Raw genomic sequence first — 27009 nt, 5'->3', positions numbered from 1 at the left:
CATTTGTTATTTTCTCACGTTTCACTTTAAATCATAAATAGGTAATACAAACAATACCAGCATGTTAGAGAAGAGCACAAGCTTTGGTGTTTTTAAAATACTGTAGCTTTTCCAGCAGCAAGCTGTTTTTTCCAACAAATAATGACACGATGCTGCATCAGTTTCCTGAATGTTCTCACTCTCAGGTCGCTGTGTGAAGTCCAATTTGTTTCAGAGAAAAGGTTTGTTTTCTTTGCTGACAGTGAGTACATGTTATTGTAGCAACTATCATCTTTATGTCTCAATAGAGATGACAAGAAGGATGCCTTGAAGTTCTACACTGACCCCTCCTACTTCTTTATCCTGTGGAGGGAGAAAATGCTCCAAGCCACAGAGGACAAGAGGAAAGAGAAGAGGAGACAGAAGGTGTGTCTGTGTCTCCATGACGGTGTATGTCGTGTTTCACTCTATCATTTATTCCTGTCATATACTGCATCATGTTGTTTTAAAGTGTCTAGGTGAGAGTTTTTCAAGAAGAATATTCATTATATATCTTAACCATTAAATGAGCAGGAATGTGTTCTATTGCTTACTCCAAGGGTTGGCATACAACACTGTTTTTTATCAAAGCAATTGTTCTGATAGTGTTGACTTGCGCATACATTTGGGTGGTCTTAGTCAACTCATACCACAAACTGACGTGGATTTGTTGGGGTGTGGTTTTACACGGGGGGTTTCAGGCAGGTCTGGGTGAGCATTCGCTTTTAGATAGAATGTATATATATTTTTTCCCGACACTTTAATATTTGTATTTTTACTAATACATGAATGGGCAACTTATAACACACCGAAGACACAGAAAAATACACCATATGACCCGTTTAAACCATTGTGGGGCACCATTTCCTCAATCAGCACTTTGGAATTAATATAACATTTAACTGCATGTGCTTGGTGTGCTGTTGCTTTCCGGTTGCCAACCCCTGGCTTACTCTGTTTATATATATAATATAAGTAAAAAACAGCATAAACTGGTTTGAGCTGTTTTAAGAGAGTCATGTGCTGTTCATGAACTGGATTAAAGTGGTCGTGTCCTGATCTAAAATTGTCCTAAGTGTGCTAAAACAATCTATGACCAGCTCAACCCAGCTTCTACAAAAAACATACCTAACCAGCACGTGCTGGTTTTTTCAACAGGGTTGACTCTGAAATGGTAAAATACTTTGTCTTTCCCAGAGTTATATGCAGAGACAAACTGTAAAAATGCCATTTGTAGGGTGCTTTTCCTGAAATCGGCCCGGGTCTGTGTCGCTGTTTATCTTTTTGTAGCCGACAAGCCTGATATAGCAATACTGCAATAGGATCAATATGCTTAAGTAGGAAACATGACTACCTTTTTTGTCCAGCCAATGGAAGATGGGGGACTATTTTGAAAAAAAATAAACAGTGAATTGTCACATTTCAACCTAGTAGCATCAGAAAGAAACACATCAGTGGACATTTGTATGTGAGTTTGTGAAACAAAGCTCTAACCCCCCAGACTTTACCCCTTTTCTCCAGACCAGCAACTCAGGCCAGACTCACTCAGACCAGACTAAGTCCCACTCCAGGCAGGCCCTTCTCAGAAGCCCCCTTCTATCCTCCGTAAGACACCTGTATTTCTGTCGGTCCCTCAGACCTCTCCCTCACTATACTTACCCCTGTCTGTATATGCACTTCCTCTCCCTGCAGCTCCCTAGTTTTTCAAGTAGTATGTTTGTTTAATGCATTCCCTGAAAACTTTCTTCACAGAACTTTTCAGTGAAAGATGTGGTCACTGCTGTGTGTGAGTGTGTGTGTGTTTTTCTTTTTCGATTTTCGATTTACAATTGAAAACCTCTAGGCTTTTTTATGATACTACCTCAGATATCCCTCTATTACACACACTCTGTCTCTTTCAGGAGCAGCAGAGACAGGTGGAAGATCCCAGTCGTGAAGTTAAAAAGGTCCGCAAGGCTCGGAATCGCAGACAGGAGTGGAACGTAATGGCGTATGATAAGGAGTTCCGCCCAGACGCACGATTCACCCCCTCACCGTACCACGGCATGTCATCTGAGGGTTCGCTTTCACCTGACAACAGGTTGGGGATCTCTTTCAGTCTGCCTTATCACCATAGCAATACATGATTCTAAAATTGGACTAGTCATACCGGCTTCAGCATAGCACACTGCTGCCATCTATTGAAATGTACAGGTGCAATACAGCTGTTTCTAACAACAATCGAAAGTTTTACTTCTGTGTTCTCTTAAAGGGTTAGTTCACCGAAAGATGGAAATTCTGTCATCATGCACTAACCCAATCCTTTATGACTTTCGGTAACACTTTCCTTGAAGCATGTATGTAAAATGCATTATAAAGAGTTATTCAAGGGTAAAATGCATTATAATTCTTCATAATGTGTGTTGAAATGCATTATATGTAGTTGTAAAGAATTATAACCAATTTAAATGTGAAGTGTAACAATAAATTGCTAAGTGTTATAATGTATTACCTGTAATAACAATTATTTATAAGACATTAAAATGCATTAAAAAGTGCATTACAATGCTTTAAAACTACTTTTATAATGCTTTATACATACATGCTTCAAGGAAAGTGTTATCTGACTTTCTTTCTTCTGTAGAACACAGAAGAAGATGTTTTCAAGAATGTTGGTAATTGAACAACTGCAGCACCCATGCACTTCTATTGAACCGACACAAAACCAATGCAAGTCATTGGTTACCACTGTTGTTCAGTTACCAGCATTCTTCAAAATATCTTGTTTTGAAATCATTTTTCCATGGTAATTGATAGCATGACACATGTTGAAAATGTTTGATGTTTACCAGTTTATTACCCAGAAATGTTTTCTCCTTTCATCATCTTTCTTTCTTACCAGGTCAGTTGCCTCAGGTGAGCACTCTTATCCGGGTAGCCCAAGCCACCCAGGTCAGCAGATGGCCGTCACCAGCGCTTACTTTTCTGCGGATGGCAAAGAGCACCTCAAGGCCCCATCCCATGTCCAGACCCAGTCTCTTGACCGTGGCTTCCGCCCTGCTCCCTCCTCTGCTCTTGCTGGCAGACAGACCATTGGCAGGACTCAGACCACCCATGGCCAATCAATTACAGACCCTGCACTTAATGGACCCCGCCCTCTGCAGGCGAAAGATTACAGGTCTGTGATTCTCTTGGTTCTTAAAATATTTTCATCCTACACTCATCTTAAAGCACAGTTAAGCATAATTTCTCCTCCTCTGTCCCAGTGGTCAGCAGTCTCGGGAATATTTCATACCTCCCGCTCCTCCTCCACCTCCTCCTCTCATTCCCTCCGCCCAGACTGCCTTCGACAGCCCCAATGGACCCTCTTCTGCCCCAGCCAGTGCCATGGCATCGCTCACCCAGTCTTACAACCCTTCTCCTCCCACCCCTGCCCTCCCTGTCTCCTACACCCCTTCCCCAACCCATCCTCCACCTGCAGCCCCCCCTCCACCTCCACCCGGACCCCCCACACACCCCCATACACACCCTCACTCACACTCCATGCCTGCTACGGCCCCAGTGGAGGCACCGGTGGTTCCCAGGAAGGGCCAGGTACCCCTGATCCCAATGAGCGATGCACGCAGCGACTTGCTGGCTGCCATCCGACGAGGTCAGAGATCTCTGTATTATTCTATTTATTAATGATAGCATATATAAAAATAGTTTTGAACCCTGCCTGTATCATGCCCTCTATTGCCTGTTGTGTTTTACAGGGATCCAGCTGCGTAAGGTGCAGGAACAAAGGGAGCAGGAGGCCAAGAAGGAGCCAGTCGGAAACGATGTGGCCACTATATTGTCACGGCGCATCGCCGTGGAGTACAGTGAATCTGATGAAGACTCTGAGCTGGATGAAAACGAGTGGTCAGACTAAGGCAGAATAATGGTAAACACAAAGTAAGGGTAGAGAGTAGGCTTCAGTTAACAAAATTATCATAACTAAAGTAGCATGAATATGTATGTCTGCACTAACATGACACAGCCCCTGTGTTTGATAAAGGGCTGCGTAACTACAGTGAGTCTTAAAGAAAAACAACACGAAAATTTGTCATTTTAGATGTATGTCTATAATTTGAAGTCTTGTCAGGGGAGTTCAATGACAGTTTGACCTCGTGGAAGAATGTTCATGATCGCCTCGTCCACACAGCGGGCTGATGTCTACTGCCTGAGACTATTCATCATTTACACTGAGTGTGGTGGTTCTACCATCTGTTTACTCTCCCTCACTATCTTTCTCGTATTCTCTCTCACTAACCTCAGAGTATGACCTCATAACTATTTGAACAGCCAGCTGGTCAACAACAAGGTTAATTTTAGCCCAACTTGGAGAGAAATGAAAAGAAGTGTGAAATGCAAATACGAATAATGCAAAGAAGAGAAAGGCCACATAATGTCCTTTTTTAAGTATGTTGACCAAGCATCTAAAATCTGCTAAGCAATATTTATGGGTGATTTGCTCATATACTGTAGAGCACAAATACATAAAAGGTGTCAAAGTTTTGTTTGAAAGCAAAATTTGAAACATGTTTAATGTTAAGGTCACAACCGAAAGGATATGAGCTTTCACCATATGGACAATCTGAATAGTGTCTGAAGTGTCCAATGTAATATATATTCAAATTTAGTGTTCTTTATGTTGGGAATAAAGCATATTTTTTCTGTATGAGGGATGGCAGAAAACTGGTTGCGTAGGCCTATTCTTTAGGTACACCTCAAACGATAACATTTTCCAGTATATATTTAAAGAAATGGAAAAGGTTTGGTTGGATTGAAGTCGTTTTATTTGATCTATTTACAAATAAGCTTGTGGAGGACTTTTATGCAAATATATAGTGCATTCTGAATCGTCAATGCGTTAAAGTCAAAAGCTGTTATTGCTGCCTCTTGTGGGCAGTTATTGGTAGTGCAACTACAAATTACTCAAAACCCTTATACTGCTATCGGCACTATGGGTCCAGTAAACACTTGTATTATTATATTTTGTTTTGAGGTTAAGGTAGTGCTGTGAAAGTAGTTATAAATTGTGTCTTTAACCGTGTCTTCATATTATTTTTCATCTGATCTTTTTAAGTATAGCTAAAGACAATTTTCCAGTATGTTTTGTTATATTTCCAGTTGCTGATTTTAGGATTGTTGAATTTTAGTTTTGTATGGTAGTGCTTTTATTTCATTTATCTTGTCTTTTGCTGGGCATTTGATATGCTAAATATGCTAATTTGTACAGAATGAGAGCACTTCAGTATTTTCTTTTTTATTAATTTGCTTACGCTGCATAAACAGAGAGGCTTCAAGTTAAAACTCTCCCGAATGCCAGCTATCATGAGCTGTGTGTTTAGCCTGTTCTGTTTGTGATAAATAAAAACCTCTGTGTTGTTAACACCATGATGTACAGTAAAGCATTTTAAAACAGCAAAACTATGATTTTGTAGATAAGAAACTGCAAAAGAATCAATGTATCAAAAAATACACTCGGGGCAAATGCTGTGTGCATGTGCTGCCTGCCTAAAGTACTTAAGTGCTTCTTGAAACGTTTGTGGTAACATTTAATGTTTCCATTTCAGTATTTTAAGCTAATTTAATTAACATGCTATTTGTGATTGCATCATTTGTTTATTGTGGTTGTATTTGAGCTGTCATTGGGGTTCCCAGAAAAGCATGGAAACTAATTAAAAGCGTGTAATTAAAAAATGTATTGTGAATATAATATGTTTCTAGTTACTTTAAATTGTTATTTTTTTCTGCTGTAATCCAAAACATTGTTCAGTCACATATAGTTTCATATACTGTAAATGGATTTCTATGCAAAAGTAATCCACTCCAGCAATCTTAATGTTTTTTTTAATCCTCAACTAACAGACTAACTTTAAATGTGTTGGAATAATTATTTTAATTACAGCAAGCATCAAGTACTTTTACACATCATGTATTACATAACCATCTCTCTTTTACTGTCTGTCCATTGTCTTCTTGTAATTGAACTAGATTGTACACTTTAGCCCTATCACTTTCCAGATGCTAGATCCGATTACCTGAGAGATAGTGGTTTAGCAAACTCAATACTGGAAATGCTTCTATTCCTGACCTTACAGTTTCTTCTCTCTTCTCTCTATTTTCTTTTATGCTTTTCATCTCGTATAAATTGGGAGAAGTGACTGGCGGTCTTGTTCACCTGCCATGAACTTTAAGGGATGTTGGGTGTCTCTCTAACACAGATGTAACTTACAGAATCTGTGGTACACATCCCTGCTGTTTCACTGCCCTCGTTGTCTCCTTCAGCTAATTGTAAAGCTGCTTGATTGGGATTTTTTAAGTGAGCATGCAGTGTTTGCTGGAAGTATATTTTTAAGTTTTCACAAATAATTCTCGAAATAATCACTATAGTTACTGTGAAAGAAGTGTTTATGAAGTCTTGTTTCCCGTTCAAGTCCGTTTTCAAAATGTGTGTGGATGTCTAATGGAGAAAGAGAGAATTAAGAAAAGACACTATGATTAAGGGGAATAACAGTAACAGATGAGCTGAGCGTGTAGTCACACAACAGCTGCACTAGCTTACTCTCATGAGTATTCCTTTTTTAGCTGTTTAATTTTAACAGGCCTAAAGACACACTGGCCATATTGTCCCAGTTTTCTTAAAGCTAAATAAATCCAAACAAAATATTCTAATAACAATGTCCTGAGGTTTGATATAGTGTATCTGTTTGTGTCCTGGAGCGTTTCACGGTGTGGCAGTGTCTCAGTAGTGATGTACTGTGACTCAGTGCGTTCAGGCGTGATACTGTCACCTCTCACTTTCTGCATACGGAGGCGTGCGTGCGTGCGTGCGCCCGGTGACTCATCCCTGCGTTTCTCCCTGTGCGTGTTTGTGAGTGAATGAGTGGGCAGAATACGTTGGTTAACCATACTGTCCTCCTGCCTCTACTGACGTTCATTTGTTGTGATTCATCGAAATTACCAGCAGGACGCGCAATTCTACACTTATTAAGTCAGTAGACGGCGAGTGCATCAGATTCAAAGAGTGTTTCTTTAAATTTACCTAATATACAAACAAGCGCCATTAACAATGCGTAACACTTCTGTCTGCGTAACACAGTGAGAGATTCAATTCCTGGGGGCACGTCCATTACAAATTATACGTTTTCATTGTTTCAAGAAATCAAATCATACATCTGAAGTTAAATACCTTCCTTTTAAATATCTTCATAGCAGTTTGTGCCTAAACACAATTTAGTAAAAACAACAGTAATAGTGTTGTTGCTGCTAAATGGCAAATTATGAAACGTCAATCCATCAAAAAAAAGAAATCTGTATAAATAACTTTCTCTATTAACAGAAGTGATGGTTATAATGGTGAAAATTTGTCCCCCTTTACTTTTTATCCGCTTTTTTCCTAAAAACCTGCTGTGTGCAAGAAGTGTGCAACACAATGCACTATACAAGCCCCCTTGCTTAAACCACTATAGGCCTACCTACAGTGCAACAATACTGGGAAAGGGAAACATTTATGTGTTTAAAAATATTTAAGTATCTTCAACATAATTAACAAAAACTTTATTAACATGTTTGCATGCTCTGTATGGGAATAATAACAGCAGAGAGATTTTTTTCTCGTACATCTGCATTCATAAAGCAAGGATAACAATGAATAATTACAACTTTTCAAGAATTAAGAATTACAATATTTCAGGAAACAATTCGTTTTATGGCGCCAACTAATATAATTAACATATTTTATCTAAAAAACTATATTTTCATGGTTGATCAGCCAAGACCAAATAAAGTTGGTTATTTTTTTACCAACTGTTCATAAAAGCACAGTGTTATCTTAGCCATAGTTTTTGACAACTTTTTATGTAATGTTCCTAACTAGAGCTAGTAAATTGAATACTAATTTCATTTCTGAGAATACAGAACACAATGTTTTTCTAAGCAACTATGCAAATTTACAGACTTGAATTTTTTTTCCTGAGTCATATTCCTCTAATTCCTTCCACCGCCCGATGTTACCCCCGGTCGAGGTCAACAGCTGCCCCCCTCCACTGTAAACAGCGTTGGTAGGGCACTGCTTCCCCCTCCTGAGGCACCGGACAGTTTGCCAGAATCTCTTGGAGGCCGACCGATAGTCCTTCTCCATGGCCTCACCGAACTCCTCCCAGGCCCTAGTTTTTGCCTCCCCAACCACCCAGGCTGCAGTCAGCTTGGCCTTTCGGTACCCGTCAGTTGCCTCGGGAGTCCCACAAGCCAGCCAGGACTCCTTCTTCAGCTTGACGGCATCCCTTACTTCCGGTGTCCACCGGAAGATTGTTGACCTCAGGGATTGTTGACCTCGACCGGGGAAATCATCGGGCGGTGGAAGGAATACTTCGAGGATCTCCTCAATCTTCCATTGAGGAAGCAGAGGCTGAGGGCTCGGAGGCGGACTCGTCCATCACCCGGGCTGAAGTCACCGAGAATGTCAAGAAACTCCTCGGTGGCAGGGCTCCGGGGTTGGATGAGATCCGCCCTGAGTACCTCAAGTCTCTGGATGTTGTGGGGCTGTCTTGGCTGACACGCCTCTGCAGCACCGCGTGGCGGTCGGGGACAGTGCCTTTGGACTGGCACACCGGGGTGGTGGTCGCACTTTTTAAGAAGGGGGACCGGAGGGTGTGCTCCAAATATCGGGGATCACACTTCTCAGCCTCCCGGGAAAGTCTATGCCAGGGTACTGGAGGGGAGAATCCGGCCGATGGTAGAACCTTGGATTAAGGAGGAACAGTGTGGTTTTCGTCCCGGTCGTGGAACACTGGACCAGCTCTATACCCTCTCCAGGGTGCTGGAGGGTTCATGGGAGTTTGCCCAACCAATCCACATGTGTTTTGTGGATTTGGAGAAGGCATTCGACTGTATCCCTCGCGGCATCTTGTGGAGAGTGCTCTGGGAGTATGGGATTCGGGACCCTTTGCTAAGGGCTATCCGGTCCCTGTACGACCGGAGCAGGAGCTTGGTTCGCATTGCCGGCAGTAAGTCAGACTTGTTCCCGGTGCATGTTGGACTCCGGCAGGGCTGCCCTTTGTTGCCGGTTCTGTTCATAATTTTTTGGACAGAATTTCTAGGCGCAGCCAGGGGCCGGAGGAGTCGGGTTTGGGGACCACACGATTTCATCTCTGCTCTTTGCGGATGATGTCGTCGTGCTGGCCCCATCACACCTGGACCTTCAGCATGCACTGGGACGGTTTGCAGCCGAGTGTGAAGCAGCTGGGATGAGAATTACCATCTCCAAATCTGAGGCCATGGTTCTCAGTCGGCAAAGGGTGGCTTGCCCACTTCAGGTGGGTGGAGAGTCCCTGTCTCAAGTCTTGTTCACAAGTGCGGGAAGGATGGAACGGGAGATTGACAGACGGATCGGTGCAGCTTCTGCAGTAATTCTCCACAGGGTGGCCGGGCGATCCCTTAGAGATAGGGTGAGAAGCTCGGCCACTCGGGAGGAGCTCAGGGTAGATCCGCTTCTCCTCCAAATCGAGAGGGGCCAGCTGAGGTGGCTCGGGCATCTTTTCCGGACTCCCCCTGGACGCCTTCCCGGGAAGGTGTTCCGGGCATGTCCCACCGGGAGAAGACCCCGGGGAAGACCTAGGACACGCTGGAGGGACTATGTCTTCCGGCTGGCCTGGGAACGCCTCGGTGTCCCCCCGGAAGAGCTGGAGGAAGTGTCTAGGGAGAGGGAAGTCTGGGCATCCCTGCTTAGACTGCTGCCCCCGTGACCCGGCCCCGGATAAGTGGAAGAAAATGGATGGATGGACTTACTTTAGTTTCGTCATGTTTTCCTAGTCTACCCCCACCGCGTGTCATCACACGCAGGTCATTTCGCAGCTGCGTGCTGCAGTTGTGGCAAGGAAACACACAGACATGTGGGAAAATAGATTTCTGAGGAAAAGTACGGCACGAGTTTGTGAAGACTACCTCCACAGAAAAAGATCAACCACTACTTCTCTAGCCCCGCCCACTGGGTAACACAGGTGGCGCGGACCCAGATAGAGTGAGCAAGCAATAAAAAAAATGTCGTTAAAGATAGCTAAATATTGTCCTTCGGATTCCGACATAATTAATGCGTGGTTAAAGTTTATTTTTAAAGACGTCCCAGTTCAATGTGGGAAATACACAGGACTCTTGATGTCAACGACGTATCAATTGTGGACAAAATTTGTAATTATAATGGGTTCTAGTGCGTTTCTAAAGTCTTTTGTGGTGTCGCTTCGTGCCTGTCGCGTCCGGTGTGGACACGGTCTTAGGCAGTGTAAAACGCTATTAAAGAAATCGTCTCGGGTTACTTGGCTGTAACCCTGTTCCCTGAAAAAGGGGAACGAGAATACCAACGCCGCCGTACTGGAAGTGTCTGGACCCCCAAGGTTGTGTGACGTGTGTGCAAAATCCGAGAGGAGGACTCAGGCACGACTCTGGGATGTAGACTCCAGGACACGTGAGCCGGGAGTGGCATGGACATCCAGACTATAAAATCTAACTAATGTGTGCGGAGAGGACCAGCCCGCCGCATCAAACACTTGCTGCAAGGGGACTCCTCTTGCTAAGACCATAGAAGGAGAAGCCCCCTTGTGGAATGAGCTCTGACTCCTAGAGGTGAAGCTTGACCGCGCGCCTCATAGGCCAGAGCAATAGCATCCCTCACCCAATTTGACATTGTTTGCTTCGTAGCAGCCGCCCCTTTGTTGCGGCCCCCATAGCATATAAAAAGTTGCTCTGATTTACGCACTGGCTTGTGCGGTGGACGTAAATCTGAAGAGAGGTGTAATCGTTCCTGCTCCGACGTCGTGAACGGCGGAGGGCAAAAGGCCTCAAGAAAAACCGGATGCACGGTGGAGAACGGAACTTTAGGAAGACAACTCGGGTGAGGATGCTGAATAGCTTTGACCATCCCAGGGGCAAAATTTAAACAGGACGGCGAGGTCGAGAGCGCCTGCAAATCTCCGATTCTCTTAAGAGAGGTGATTGCCATTAGAAAAAACATTTTAAAGGTCAGAAGCCTGACAGGCGTTTATTCCATAGGTTCGAAGGGGCACTAACTAGACCCTCGAGCACTGTCGCGAAGTCCCATGGAGGGACGGTCCTTCTAGAATGAGGCATCAGTCGCCTCGCTCCTCGAATAAAGCGGACAACTAAAGGGTGCTTTCCACCAGTAACCCCTTCAATCAGGGCGTGGCAGGCCGAAATGGCGGCCACGTAAACCCTGAGAGTACCAGGGCTTATCCCTGAGGACAATTTCTCTTGCAGAAATTCCAACAATGAAACTATCTGACAGTGAATTGGGTCTGCATGGTGCGTAAGGCACCATCTGTCAAAAACGCTCCATCTAAGGGGGTAGCACCTTCTAGTGGAGGGAGCCCTAGCGCTTGGAATACTCTCCACTACATCCGGCGGGAGCCCAGTGCCTCTCAGCTGGTGCCCTTCAGGGGCCAGACATGGAGGTTCCAGAGCTCGGGACGAGGAGGAAACACTGTCCCCTGTGCCTGAGATAAAAGATCTCTCTTGACTGGGATCGCCCAAGGAGAGCCGTCTGGGAGGGATACTAGGTCCGAGAACCAGATTCTGGTTGGCCAACGGGGAGCTATCAATAAGAGGCGAGACTCCTGTTGACAGACCTTCGCCAGGACTCCCGGGAGTAGAGCTGTCGGAGGAAATGCGTAAAGACGCAGTCTGGGCCACGTATGGAGCTGGATGAGTCAGAGAGAAGTAGAGGGGACATTGTGCTGTCTCCTGTGTAGCAAAGAGGTCCACCTCTGCTTCGTAAAATCTTTCCCAGATTTAATTGACTACTTCAGGGTGGAGTTTCCATTCCCCGTTTGTCAGAGCTTGTCTGGACAGCTCCGGTTGTGGACCTGATGCTCCTCAGGGGCTTTTGTACGGACTCGACAGGTGCCGGAGACAGTTGTGCCTGCATTTCGATCGAGTCCCATATGACCCCGAGATACGTTGTATTTTGCGCAGGGGAAAGAACGCTCTTTTTGACGTTGAGTCTCAACCCTAGAGCTTTGAGATGAGCTAGGACGACATCCTGATGTCGAAGCGCTAGCTCTCGAGACTGAGCTAAAATCAGCCAGTTGTCTTTGTAATTCAAAATGCGGATGCCCCAGAGTCGCAAAGGAGCCAGAGCTGCATCCATGCATTTTGTGTATGTGCGGGGTGACAAGGCTAGGCCGAATGGAAGACCCCGATACTGATAAGCTTCGCCCCCGAAAGCGAACCTCAGGAATCTTCTGTGTTGTGGCTAGATCTCTAGGTGAAACTATGCGTCTTTGAGATCGATCGTCACAAACCAGTCGTGACACTGAATTTGAGACACAATCATCTTGATTGTCAACATTTTGAACTTAAGTGTCTTCAAGTAGCGGTTCAATCCGCGAAGATCTAGAATTGGACGCAACCCCCCCTCCTTCTTTGGGACTAGAAAATACCGGCTGTAATAGCCTGACTCTTTGTCTGATAGGGGAACATGTTCTATGGCCCCTTTGTCCAGCAGAGCTTGTAATTTTTGTGTCAACAGATTCACTCGCTCCGGTTGCACGGAAGTGGAGACCACGCCGTTGAAACGCGGAGGGCGATATGCAGATTTAATTATGTAGCCTTTGGTTACAGTTCTTTCTACCCATGGAGAGATACCTGGCAGTAGTTTCCACGCTGCCAGATTCTCTGAGAGGGGTATCAATGTTGACACTTCGTCCTGTTGGGGGGATGCCAGACATTCGGTGCCCTGCATTGTGGCAGGAGAGGACCGAATATTTAGCATTTTTGAGACCGTTAATCCCCGAAAGGCTGGTAGCTGCGGGGATTGCAAAGTGGCCCTGTGAGGGTAGCGAAGAGGAGCCTCTAGTTTCTCTTGGAACCTTGGGCACCCCTCCCCGGGGGGGGGGCCACACCCCCACAGTCCCGGGCAGACATGTCTCTGGATTTCTTTCTTTTTAGAAGAAATAAAGCGCCTCAGGTCCGGCCCTCCCGAGGTGGCCTGAGGGGCACGGTGGGCCGCTCCCCTGCCTCCCCTGGGCGCGACTCGCCACACTCTCCCTGAGGACCTCACGCTTCAGGTAGACAGGGCCCACCCGAGACTGTGTGCCTGGCTGGGACTGGGGAACTGATCCAGAGTGGGTGACCGACACTCCAGACGCTTGAGCACGGCGGGGTAGATATTTGACGAAAGCCTCCTCATGTCGCCTTGTCTCCCGGAACCTGGTGACAACGGTATTAATCGCATCTCCAAACAGTCCGGAAGGCGAGATCGGGGCATCAAGGAGGAAGGCTCTGTCCCTGTCCTTGATGCCCGTGAGGTTCAACCACAGGTGTCTCTCCGCAGTAACCAAAGTAGCCATGGAACGGCCGATGGCACGGGCCGCCTGCTTGCATCGGTTGCACGGAGAGACATATCTGTGGCGCAGCGTAGGTCAGAAAACGCTGCTTCGTCAATAACCCCGCCAGTGCTGACATCATCCAGTAGGTCAGCCTGTTACGCCTGCAGAACAGCCATGGTGTCCAGGGCAGCACCAGCCTGACCCGCTGCCTGAAAAGCTTTTCCCACCAGCGCAGATGTAACTCTGCAAGGCTTGGTGGGAAGAGAAGGCTTTTTCAGGGATGACGATGTCCCAGGGGAGAGATAGCTAGCCAGCGTCTCTTCCACCCTGGGCATCGCAGTGTATCCCTGTGTCTTCGCACCAAAGATGGTTGAATAAATCGACGTTGATGGCACAAAAACACGGGAGGAGTGAGGTTTCTGCCATGGCGAGATAGCTCGCCGTGGAGATCCTCAAAGAAAGAGAGAGCCCGATTCTGGGGCTCCTCCCTCCGACCACCCGACAGATATCTGTCGTCAAGCTTTGAACCCTTGGGGGTCTCTTTCCTGCGGCCAGTCGAGGTGGAGCCTGTCGACTGCCTTGGTTACCCGCCCAATTAGATCCTCAATCGCCTTAGAATCGCGAGAGGAACGCTCAGAGGTGGTGCTATCTAACCCTGCAGAAACAAGAGAAGCCTCGTCCTCCGCCGGCTCAGAAGAAGTGTCGTGGCACGCTCCAGAAGCAGACGCGAGGACGTCGCGGTTCGGCGAATGCACGGGAGAAGCGGACGGATCCGCCTCCCATGCCTCAGCAAGCTCAAACCGCGAGCCCCAGGATGAGAAAGAGGCGGCTCGGTCTCGTTTAAAAAAGGCGAGCCGAGCACGCAGAACTTGTCGAAATCGGAGAGGATCCTCTCACAAGGAGGAAGACATCTCTGATCCGAGTCAGTCATGGTTTTGTTTAGTTTTCCTTATTCTTACACTAGGCTAAGTAACTCAGAGAGTGCTTGGTCACTAGTGTAAGAATCTAGGTAATATCTTCTTTTTTTATTTGTTTGTGACAATAACAAAGAGGGAGATTTCTCCCTCACAACACACGCACACACAAAGCGGTCCTTGAAGACAAAAAACCTGATGAAAATAATTTAATTTTTGCCGTGTTTGACACACGTGCTTCACAACCGGTCGAACAAAGACTGTTCTCCCATAGCGTTTGAAACACAGCATTGGGTGTAGCTTTTGATAGGGAACGGCTACATCATCTTCATTGCAAGATGATGTAGCTCTCAGATTCAGGTTGATCTAAATGAAGAAGACTTCCATTTACACCGAAATGCTTTCCGTTTACACTGAAAAGTTCACGCACATCCACATATGTAATCACTATGCATGCAAAGTAAAGCGTGGAATATTTTCTATATATGTGCGAGTGTTTTATAGATGTGTATGTAAGCAGACTGTATATGTATGTTTGAGTATTGTATAGGTGTGTTTGCACGCATCGAGATTATATGTATGCGTGAAAAAGTCTACATGCATGCATTACTAACATAAGATGTGTCGGTATGGATTTCACATTAGTGCTCACATGTTTTTCATAAGTGTTCGCTTGAACATCCTATAGTATACATGTATATGTGAGCAGTTTATATGTGTGTATGCACGCTTTTATATATCATGTATTCATAAACGCAGTTTGATTTAAACCCTATACGTCGCCTCATAGAAATGCAGGAGGTTACTACCTTTGCCGCTATTATCAATGTAAATGACAACGCTGAAAAATTCCCTCACAGCGTGGGTTCGGCAAGATCCCACACTTTCCGAGATCTTGACACAGTGCGTTACGTAAACGGACCAGCTCAATAATTTATTGAGCCGCCTTCAAACGGAAAAATGTGCAGGTGTGAGTGCTGTTCTCTCTCCCTCTCACACACACGCACACATAAACAACTGACAGACACCAACCAAACTTGATTTTGCCGAATTTTATTTGACAAAGTATTCGACTCTTGTTGTTTTTCGCTTGTTCTCTCTTTGTCTCTGTATAGTTGTATTTACAGTAATAAAAAATAAATCATTTTTGGAAGGATCACATTCCACACTTACATTGCAACGTGTAGCATGTTCCCTTCATAAAGTGCTTGTCAGATTTGATTTCACATTACAAAGAGAAACAACGCAAGATAAACAAATGATCAACACCATTACATCACAGTTTCAGAGTACCCATCCACATCTCTGACCATAAGGGCCACACATTTGTCCATTTACAATCGACACATTGTGCTGACAGTTTGCGTATACTGTACATGTACATTCCTTAGCTCTAGATGGATTTTTAAGTGATTTTAGAGAGACTTAATGTAGGGTACACAGATTTTGATTATGGACTTCGTTTGGATGCAGTGGTTACATAAACCCAGAGGCTCTTCCAAAGGCTTAATCTGTCTCTCTACTCTCTCTCTTCTAGTCTCTCTCCCTCATTCTGGAATGTCTCCTTCGCACTAATGTAGCTGTTGATGGGAAACACAGAGCTCTGCTTAATGGCCCAGAAAAGGGATTTCAAGTAGCCTAGATAAATGTAACATTTCATGCTCTTCAAGGTTATTTTTAGCAGGGCCAGATTTAGTGGTATCAGAACTCCTGTGCGGTTAGGAGCTGTCATTCTGACAACCTCCCTCTGTTTATATATGACAGCAGAGACGTCACACTAGGGTCTCCTGGTCTTTTTGTCATTCTCAATCCAGATTTTTTGTCTCGTAACTATAAAATTCAGGCTCAGTAGCTCAGAATGAGTGCACTAATTTTAAATTTATACACTCTTGTCTGAAGATATGTGAAACTCTTTCCTGATGATGTCTGAATCTCTGGAGTTCTATCATGATAACTGTGGTGTTTGTAATCAGATTGTTTTTTCACTTTTGACCATGAGGCTGAGGGTGGACCATCTATCTTCGGTCTGGGGCAAGAAATGGCTGTCCCAATCCAACAGAATCTTAAAGAGAGGACTGCAGTGTTCTCAGTAACCAAATTGGTCAGCAATGTCCAAGAACATACAAGAGAGTGAGTTGAACACAGGCATTCCCTTGGTGTACCACCTGGTTCTCTAGGTCTGATTTTAAGTTCTCTCTTACAGACTTCACTTAAAACTAGTTGTCACAAAAAAAATACAAACTGTATCCCTCTTAGTTAACCCTCTCAAACTGTGCTTTGACCACAGCAAGATTTTCAAATGAATGTTACTGTTGACACAGAAAAGTGATGATATCACTGTGATGAATGCATGAAAATCAATAAGACACTAGTTAGTGAAGTTATGGCACTTTCTGCCTTGTCAACACTTTTTTGTTTTGTATGTTTTTGTTCTTTTGCTTTTGCTTTTTTATGAAACCATCGATAAGAATACAGATACGGAACACACACACACATATACATACACACCGAAACAACATCAAAAAAACTCATGCCCTGATGTGTATAAAAATATATGTTTCCATACAGCATTGCATAAGAAAAATAACCGATTGCACCCCTTAACATACAGAATCTGTGGCGTCCCATTGAGTACACTGTAGTGGAGATACATTACATAAGATTAGATTTGCAGAAAAAAGTTGATATTTGCCACGTTTGTGTGTTAGGTGGGGTAGGTTATTTTTTTTAAGTGGGCACAGTGTGACAGGTCACTGAACCCCACTCCTAACATTAATGAGTGGTGTATAAACAAATGGTTCATGCTCTCTTTCACTTTCAGAATCACACGCACAATCACACAGAACAAAATTTGAGATTTTTTTCCACAGTGTCCAGACTGTGGAAGTAACTGCTTGAAAGTCCATCAGATTTCGTACAGGTCACTAAGAGTATTGAGGTTAGTCAGAGGCACCTGGGTGGGCTCTCAAAATCAACTTGTACTACAATGTGAATGTATATTTTATAAAACAGTACAGTTGATTTAATAAGCTTAAAAAGAAACACCCTGGTCTCGTTAATCTATTTTTCAGTCTGTTCAAGTCAGGAAGTAGAATTAGCTCTGTTGATGGCCTCATTGTGATTGTAGCTCTATCAATGAACGATATATGCTGATTCATTATTGCAGAAGAGAGAAGATAAGGCCAAAATGAAGATTCTCTGCTTGCAAATGAGGGGTTGTCAAAAAACAGCTGCGACATTCATATCCCCCTCAAAAACGCAAGGCTTTATATTTCAAGCTTCACAAATATCTGTGTGTATAAAATATTATGACAACTAATCCTTTATTGTGTCTGTTAGTGTGTACGGTTGCGCCATTTTGAGAGGCATAGTGTTTTGTTCTTTGAGTTCCGATTACCTTTTTTGGTTATACAGCTTACAAAAAGCATCGGACATGCCATATTCAATTGTGTGTTTCTGTTAATGTGCCACTTAAAGAAAATGTTGCTGTTTTAATTTCATTCAACGCTTAATTTTAGTCTTCAGTGAAACTATGTCCTTGTTGGTTTAGTTACTGTTCTTTTTTGTAGATCTCTTTATACACAAGCCAAACCCTGACATTGATATCTGGTCTAATTGACTATTTGTACAGTCAACACACTCAATTATATCTGATAATTGCTGAGATCATTTCACTGTACAGACCCAGCCATTTCATTTAAGTCTTTCCGCCTAAGGTAGTCTTTTGCGAAAAAACGCAATTACAGTTGCCTTGAAAGACGTCGCCTGAGGTCGAATTTAAAGTGTCTTGGCTGACATCTCATTTCGTGGACAAAACTTCATTAACCCAGCCGTCGCGCACCAAAAAGTGTGCCCTAGCACGCAAATTGCGTGTTGGATGTGAATTCCAAAAACCAAAAATATGTGCTACACTACTTCATGGCAGCGTTTTCTTTGACGTCACACATAAAATTAGCAATAATTTGGTAAAGTTGGACGTAAAGAGATTGACACTAGAAGCGTTACAATTTTCAAGTGTGGGTCTGTGTTTTCTCTCAGTTGTTTTTACCAATTAAAAGGCGGAATAAATCTCACTGTGTCTGCTGCTGTCCATGGTCCTGAAAGTGCTTCATGTAACTATAAACGTATCCACAGTTTACATCTTTCTTTGCACAAATCATGGTCTTCTAACCATTTCCACTGTTAATGGTGATTTTATATATAATGTATTGATATATTTGATATCAATTTGATTTATCTCCGTGCCAGTTGCTATCTCTCAGATTAGGTATGTTTGATGCAATTTGAACTCACTGAGTGTACTATGCATTGAAGACATCTAATCATACAGTTCAGGTTGACATCATGGACTTACGTAACCGCAACACCTTTTGCACAACCAGCAACATTTGAATGGGATCCCAGCAAGGAAGGACATCATATCATTAACACAGACACAGTACAAACTGATTATGTAAAGTAGATGTAACTCATTCTTAGTCCGACCTATACATCGCTTGATGTCCTTGGCCGCAAGGAGAAGTTGGATGGCACGCAACCGCAGCAGGCGAGCCAGAGGGATTTCTGGATGTCTGGGTTTCTGTAAGCGTAAATAATTGGGTTTATGACCGAATTGCATGTGGCTGGCAGCACCGTTGCATACGTATAGATCATTGGGTAGCTGGAGTCCGCCACTATTGAATACATGGCAAAGGGCATCCAGCATGCGGCGAAGGTGCAGAGGATGACCGAGAGTGTGGAAACGCCTTTTGTGGTAGAAATGGCCATAAACTGGTGCTGTACCGCAATTTGCTGCGCATGGCGGAAGGCAATCTTACAGATCTGCAGGTAGAGCTGCATCATGAGGGCAAAAACCAGCAGGAACGTCACAGCGAGCACCACGGCATTGTTTTTGGTGACTGGCCGACAAATACTGCAGCTGGCCTCGTCTCGTAGGCAGTTCCAGCCGAGCACTGGCAGAAGGCCCAGGATGATGCACACCAGCCAAATGAGAACCACCATGACATAGGTGAACGTCACCATGCGTTCCGAGTGGTAGGTCAGGGCATTGTAGAGGGACAAGTAGCGATCCACCGTGATAGCCAAGATGTTGAGCACTGATGCAGAGAAGGCGGCGATCAGCAGGCCGACGGAGATTAGAGTCACAAACTCGGTGTCCAGCATATAGATGAAGACAAAGTTGAGAATGAGGCCAAGTCCAGCGAGCAGGTCCGCAAATGCAAGACTCCCTATCAGAATGAACATGGGAGCTCTCAGCGTGGGCGTGTAAAACAGGATGGCGATCACAATTGCATTCTCGCAGGAGATGAGCGTGCCTGTCACGCACAGAGCAATGTCCCACGGGCTAACGGGAATCGGCCGCAACTCTGCCGTTAGCACCGGCGATGAGTTCCGCACATCTAGGAGATTCCACGTGCCCGCCGTGGAGAGGGAAGAGGTGTTTTGAAGTTGGTTGCTCATTGCTGCTGCAAGAGAGTGAATCATAGCTGATGGTGGGGGGGAGGGGGTGAAAGAGAGAGAGAGGGGTGCGGTAGTGAAGATAAGAGAGAATGTGTGTGTCAGTGCAATGGCAGTGGGAATAGGATATCTGTCAAAAGAAATATGCCTGAAGCCCCCAAACCTAAACTAGTAGTATTTTTCCTTTAGCAGTCTCTTCTAAACAGTAGAAAAAAAAACGTCCCATCCGGCAAAATGAGATATACAATTACACATTTGTATTTCATGATCATAACTAGCATATCGAAATTATAAATTAGTATTAAAAAATAACTCGATCATTGTCCGTTTGAGATGCACAATTAGAATTTTTTTATCAACATTCTGAAGCACTAAACCATTGTGGGAAATTGTGTCCAATCGAGCTCTAAATGTGCAATAAATCTTTATAATTGCACAGCTGTGTGTGCATTTCAGCGCAAAAAGCAACAAATCGAACACCGGTCCCGACAAAAGCAAGGACTTCACTTTGTTTCTATTTTTAGTAATCGTCTAAAAATAAGACGCGCCACCTCACCGCACGCTTTTCTCATGAAGGCATCGTGTATATGCTTCCAGCATCCACAATGATGCTCTTTTGCCTGACGCCATAGAGGCGGACGCATTTAACTCAACGCAAAAGCTTTTCATTCATAAATTTTCCCCACCAACCCATCTTTATTTAAACTGCCTAAAAAAGACTGCAAAGGACTTTAAGAGGCCTACACTTGAACAATTCATATAATACCCCGCTGTCCATTAAAAGAAGTTAATGATTTATCTAAGCATTTTCTCACCACGCAAAGCATTACAGAAATCGCAAGTACGCATCAGGATTCGGTACCTTAGTGCCATGAAGCTGCAATGCCTTTTTTCCCCAAGCCCGAACGAGGTCCGTGTCTCTCATACGAGAGGAGATGGAGGACCAAGAAAAACAACATAAAAGAACAACTAAATTCCCAATCCCTTCTCTCTATCTTCGATCCGCGTAGTTAAGTTGGATCGTCATCTTTGGCGGGTAAAGTACTCTGGAAAGGCGAGGTGCTTGTCGGTTAGCATGGCTAATACTGTTGGTAGGACGATGGCTCTGCCTCGCTTGATATTCCCCCCATTGGACCTCGCCGATGATTCTCCCCTCTGACGTCAAGAGTCCTCACAACAGTCATGATCGAGTCTGTGAATCAGAGAGGCTGTGGACGGCATATTAATAATAAAATACATTCAGACACGACTCTAACTATAAGGTGCGAGAGAATAAAGCATATTTTGGCGCACAGTCTGGCGAACGGTATCGTTCCACTGGACCCAAGGTCGCAGCGCAGCTGCTGTCGCTTTTGCGCAAAACCTCACATTTGTTCTTTCTTCTTTGTCTCCGAGATGATTATATAAACTTATCAGACGGTCCTACTCAAATAGAGGCGGATCACCCTTTTCTAGTTTAAACCAAATATCTATTTTTATGCGTCCCAATTGCGTTACGCAACATGAACGTGAAAATGATGTAGAATTATCAAAGGTTTTACCAACTAACCGAATTAAACAGCTTATGTCGTCGTTTTTTATTTTATTTTAAGATCATTTCAAGAGGGACTGTAGTGATGATGAGGTGTGAATATGTGTTTCATTCAGAACCTACAGGAGATTTCAGAGGAGCGTGAGTCTCAATCAGCTCTTCCACTGAGGACAATATCAAAAACCCCTATTACGCAGCACGCGATGTGTTTGAAGGACTGCTTTTTTATAAAGTCACGTTTGACTAAACTGGGCTTTAGTTAGAACGTAATCTTAGTTCTGTGTATTGCATGTCAGTTTATACCATCGTGCAAAGCAGAACATAGAATCAAAACGGTTCAAACAAAAAATACTTCTTGTGGAAGCCTTTAGGTTTGGTTTTATTTGTGTGGTGAAAATAGAGACAGGGTGGGGTTGCATTGGACTGTTTAAAGGAATGCTGTTTTTATTGCATTCTCCTGGCAGACATTCTTATGAATAAGTACTCCTGATTGGCATTATAAAAACCCCTACATTCGCGGGGCATTGGCCCTGCAATGGCTTTCCATTGATGGGAGCTTCCACCAATCACCTTCACTCTCACTCCCCCATTCATCTTCTCTGCAGAGCATTGTGGGTAGGCTATTACATCATCGCATTCTCATACCTTACTACGAATGCTCGATTCTGCAATTCCACTGTTGTAACAATCATCTGAAAACTACATGCATTTCTACAAGATCATATCCACATAAGCTTGCTCAAAAATAGGTGATGCACATACATAAATGTTATTATATGGCAACAACAAGCATGCAGTGTGTATGATCCTCGAGTGAGTCAATTGATTTGATCAAATTAAGTCAATCAATTGATACTTTTGAGATTATTATACTCATAAAGTTCAGACCTGTTTACATATCTGTAATATACATTAAACAAACCCTGAATGGGAAACAACACACAGTTTTGCGTTGTTTAGGTTTTTGCTTTTCCTAACACTATATTACGTGTAACCAGCCGTATCCAAGTTTCATTCATTCTCTATTGGGTCGACTCAATAAACAAGTGCCTGTCAATCAAGTGTTTAAATTGTACTTAGAGGCTGTATTGATGAAGAAATAAATGCATTGCAATCCCTTTATTCAGCTGAGAAGACTATTACTGAACTCTCATCCAGCGTGCTAAAACCTGCTGACACTTTCCAAACCGTGGAACTCGCCTGTCAGCAGATGCAGTAGAATAGTGTGAGAGTATGTGTGTGCATGTGACTATCTCATCCAATGTATTTACCTATTTAGAAGCCACTGTGCCTCTATTCACTGTCTGTACGACAGGAGGAGCTTAAACACTCTCAGTATGAAGTTTTTATTTACTGTGATATTCTCAGTAGCAGCCTTTTCCAATAGCAGCCTGTTTTCACTCTCCTTTGAGAATAGCTCTTTAATGCAGAACTCTGCAACTTTCCGGCTTCTTTTTGCATCCGGACTTAATGATACTGCTGAGCATCTCTAGAGTGGGCGGAGCTTCTAGAGTAGCTAAACTACCACATATTCAATGGGCAATGAGAAACTGTATATTTGTTGATGTTTAAACCCATCTTGTTTGAAGCCCAATTTTGAATGGAGATGCAGATGTATCGCTGTTCATTTAATAATGTAAAAGTGTTCATGTTTATATAGTATACTAAAAATAACTTTATTTAGTAAATTCTTATTTATACAAATTATTGTGTCTTTTGGAAGTACTTGCTAACGTAAGGTTTATGTATGAAATAAATAAATGCACCCCTTAAAGGGATAGTTTATCCCAAAAAATCACCCTCTTGTCATTTCAAACCGGTATGACTTTTCTTTTGCAGAACACGAAATATCAGTAACCAGACAACAGCAGTTCCCATTCCCAACCAAAGCGAGTCAATGGGTATCACTATTGTCCGGTTATAAACTATCTCTTTAATGACATTTAAATAAATCTGTGAAGATTTACCCACAGCAATCACAATTACATCATCTCTTATGTGCTACTTTCATCATATGACATTTAGTCAGTCTCATTTTACAGAGAAATGTCAAAATGTAGTTAGTTGCTGCAAATTGTTGCACTTTAGAGGTATGCAATGGGTATTGAACAAATAATGCTTAATGGCAGCATATATTTATTCGTGCATGTGAAATTGGTCTAAAGTGTCTCGTATCAGCTCTAACATAAAAGGACAGAGAAATAGAAGAATGTGGTGAATGCTACACTGTGTTTCCAATCTGCCCTGTCAGATTATCCCTCTTAGAAGGTGAGAGTCTGCTAGACATAGGTTTGATGTGTTCTTAATAAAAACACTGGGCCTCATTTATGACCGAAAACTTGGCGTTTATCATTATGGACTTAAGCAGTTGCTACGATCAAATCTCACGACAGGTCTCAGTTCATGTACCCAAGTTTTGAGATAGTGTCAAGGTCTGTGTACGCCTTTTGATAACTGAAAATAAATAATGACAAATAGAAAAATTCAGGGTTTTTTTCGTTTAGTATAACAAATGTAAAATTTTGATTTCTTATTGTCATTACATTAATAAAGTATTTTACTTTCTAGCCTAATTATGTGATCATTTAATTGTTTAAAATGACATCTGTGCTCGTTTCTATGTTAGATAGATAAATGAGGCCCACTATCTTTTTGCTTTTCTATTTAACTGATATTCGAATTAACCTTTAAAGAGACACTCCAACGAAAAATGTAAATTCTGTCATCATTTACTCACCCTCAATTTGTACCAAACCTGCATCAATGTCTTTGCTCTAACGAACACAAAGAAAGATATTTGGAAAAATGTTGGCAACTGACATTTCTGGGACATCACCGACAACCGCTAGAAGGAAATGGTTTGCTCTCCTAAATTTTTCTAAATATCTTATTCAGAACAAAAAAGATTCATTAATTTTCCTACTATGGTAGTCAATGATGTCCCAGAAATGTCAATTGCTAAAAAAAATCAAAATATCTTTCTTTGTGTTCATCCAAACAAAGACATTTATACAGATTTGGAACAACTTGAGGGTGAGTAAATGATGACAGAATTTAAATTTCTCTGTGAACTATCTCTTCAAAGGTCCAGTCAGTGAAATCTAGTGACAAGATTGCGAATACTTAAATTTTCCTCACTCACTTTTTTCAAGATCTGTTCCTTATCCAACAGGACCTGCGGCAGTTAACTCATACCCAGCGGGGGTTCGGCTGGTTTGAGTGAGCAGCAGGTGCCCCGTGTGGAAGACTAATCCCAAGGGGGTCAGAGACAAGTGTTAGCTTCCAATTTGAGTAGACCTTCCCATGCTGGAGCTTTACCCATCTCTGACCGATGGGAGCATGTCATTTCATATTAGCCTCAGAGGAGACAGCAGGGGTTTGGGCATTTATGTATTTATGGACCGTGTGAAGATGTGAAAAGATGATGAAAGGGGAATCAGAAGGGTCAGCCAGCAAGATTTCTGGATTATCAAATTCAATGAAATAGCGAGCTTGTATCTAAAAAATTGGATGAGTGGATGACCCTGAAGCATCTGGTTTGGTTCTGTAAAGCAGTACGTTTTGGTCATCACTCAGCACACTTAATCTCAACTTTATTTTAACATTAGTAAAACTCATCCGTAGTCATTGCAAAAGGGCAAAGACTGTTGTTCACTCAATTGAAGAGCCCACTAAGATTGTTCTAAATGACTCATTGATCTTAAGATCATATTTCTCAACTACTGAACTAATTAGCATTTTATGTCAAAATGTAGCTAGTTACTGCAAATTGTTGCACTTTAGAGGTGTGCAATGGGGTATTGAACAAATAATGCTTAATGGCAGCATATATTGATTTGTGCATGTGAAATTGGTCTAAAGCCTCAAGTATCAGCTCTAACATAAAATGACAGGGGAAAATGTGGTGAATGCTACACTGTGTTTCATTCATATACATTCATTCTATGTCAGATTATCCCTCTTAGAAGGTGAGGGTCTGGTAGAAAAAGGTTTGCTTTTCCTTTAAACTGAACTCATTTGCCTTTAAATAAGTTTCTGTTCTTCTTCCTGCCCTGTGCTCTGCTGTTACAATATTACAATCCTGCTTCAGTCAACTTCTTCTGCATGATTACTTTTCAGTTTCTTTGATACAGTAATCCACATGTTTTAATATTTATTCATGTCCACCTTGCAAAGACAATACAAAGCGGACATAAACTGTGCAAAAGCTTGTTACAGGGAATCTGCACGTTTTAAATGAGTCAATAATTTTACATCTGTTATCGCAGGTGTCAAGGACATAAACACAAAGAGAAATGTGGTGTATTTTCAAAAAGTTTATTTTATGGACAATCAAAGAGAATCTTCCAACGTTCCATCATCTGAAATAAAAGTAACCAGGTGGAGAATCAAAACAGAATTGTACCTGTTTGTGCCTGTGTGTTTGCTTGTTTGTTTGTTTTATGTCTTATATGTGCAACCTTGACATTTTCCAATATATTCCCTCTCGATTGTTTCTACATTGAGTTTAGCTCACTGAGGCAAACTTCATCTCTGCGGAGCGTTCTCATGGCATCTGACAAAACGGCGGACGATTCTTTTGCATGGACCAGATTGCACATTGTGTACAAACAATGAAAAACACTAATTTAATAAATTCAATTTAATCAGATTTTTTAATAAATGCATGACTATAATAATATATAATAACTAATTTAATATATCATAACTATTACTTTACTTAATAATATATAAACTATGTTGATATTTGAAGTCTAAACTGGCTACGTGTGACAAAGCTACTGATGTCAATTTCATTACCTTAAATCAGAACTTTTTTGTATTATAAATATACACATTGTAAGTGCAGCTTGTTCTCCTCAGTGTCAAGAGAGAAAAAAACATATACATTTTAAAGTTTATGACGTTCTCAGTCAGGATCATATAGAGCTTTGCATTCAAAAGCAATTCGAATGTACAGAATGTCTTTGTTAAAAAAGCAAAACTTTGTTAATTTTCGTTGCGAATGAATTCAGACTTAACATTGAACTTCATTGTTCTTCATATAGAAAACGTTGGATGTGTTTTGACTGTGCGTGTTGAGAACTGAGTAACCTTGATATTATCTAAATGGGAATCATGGTCTGTTATTAATAGTGTGAATTTTCGCCGCTGGGTGGCAGCAAAAAGCTGCACCAAAAAAATGTATTTCTCAGGAGTTTGTGGGTTGGGGCATCTATATTCATAAACATTTTTGTATAACATGTTACTTATAGATGAAGCAGTTGAACTGAACTGAGACTTAACAAAAAACAAAATCCAAATTTACAACGATTAATTAAAGTTTACCTTTAAGAGAGGGGTGGATTCACATAAAGTAATAAAAATGCACTTTGACAGCACTTTACATGTTGAAATTCCATAAGGGCAAGTGAAACGTGATCTTTATTAATTTATGATTTTTGTTTTAATTTTACCTTAAATGGATAGTTCATCTAAAAAATGAAAATTGTATCATTTACTCACCCTCAATTTATACCAAACCTGAATCGATGTCTTTGCTCTGACGAACACAGAGAAAGATATTTAGAAAAATGTTCTGGGATTTTCAATTTTCAGTTCTGGGACATCATCCACTACAATAGTAGGAAAAAATATATTTTGAAGAATTTAGGAAAACAACGAGTTCTGGGGCACCATTTAATTCTTCCTACTATGGTAGTGAATGATTTGCCGGAACTGAAAATTACTGACATTCTTCAAA

At 42.4% G+C, this 27009-nt stretch overlaps 2 protein-coding genes across 4 annotated transcripts in view; one reads left to right on the top strand and one right to left on the bottom strand.

Annotated features, from left to right (window-relative positions):
* The window catches only part of zgc:109889 (uncharacterized protein LOC553542 homolog), a 45339-nt gene extending 19669 nt beyond the window's left edge, over window positions 1-25670 (top strand). Inside the window, exons 5-11 of one of the 3 annotated variants that reach the window (XM_056749542.1) lie at window positions 288-405; window positions 1540-1623; window positions 1920-2098; window positions 2900-3175; window positions 3264-3649; window positions 3753-3922; window positions 24439-25670. In XM_056749542.1, the coding sequence (XP_056605520.1) occupies window positions 288-405; window positions 1540-1623; window positions 1920-2098; window positions 2900-3175; window positions 3264-3649; window positions 3753-3910 (1201 nt within the window). In that variant the 3' untranslated portion in view covers window positions 3911-3922; window positions 24439-25670. Of the gene's footprint in view, window positions 1-287; window positions 406-1539; window positions 1624-1919; window positions 2099-2899; window positions 3176-3263; window positions 3650-3752; window positions 5730-24438 lie in introns of those variants that run through there. The other 2 variants (XM_056749543.1, XM_056749544.1) reach the window with 2 other exon arrangements.
* gpr185b (G protein-coupled receptor 185 b) lies at window positions 14871-21434 on the bottom strand. The gene is made up of 2 exons (XM_056749546.1): window positions 20598-21434; window positions 14871-19764 (listed from the first exon to the last, which is right to left on the bottom strand). The coding sequence occupies exon 2, from the start codon at window positions 19760-19762 to the stop codon at window positions 18764-18766; it is 999 nt and encodes a 332-aa protein (XP_056605524.1). The 5' UTR covers window positions 19763-19764; window positions 20598-21434; the 3' UTR covers window positions 14871-18763.
* Window positions 25671-27009: the final 1339 nt, after the last annotated feature.

Source organism: Triplophysa dalaica, chromosome 1, assembly GCF_015846415.1.
Source record: "Triplophysa dalaica isolate WHDGS20190420 chromosome 1, ASM1584641v1, whole genome shotgun sequence".
Classification (NCBI taxonomy): Eukaryota; Metazoa; Chordata; class Actinopteri; order Cypriniformes; family Nemacheilidae; genus Triplophysa; species Triplophysa dalaica.
The sequence above is the reverse complement of the archived record's forward strand: the minus strand, read 5'-3'. Positions and strand labels throughout refer to the sequence as shown.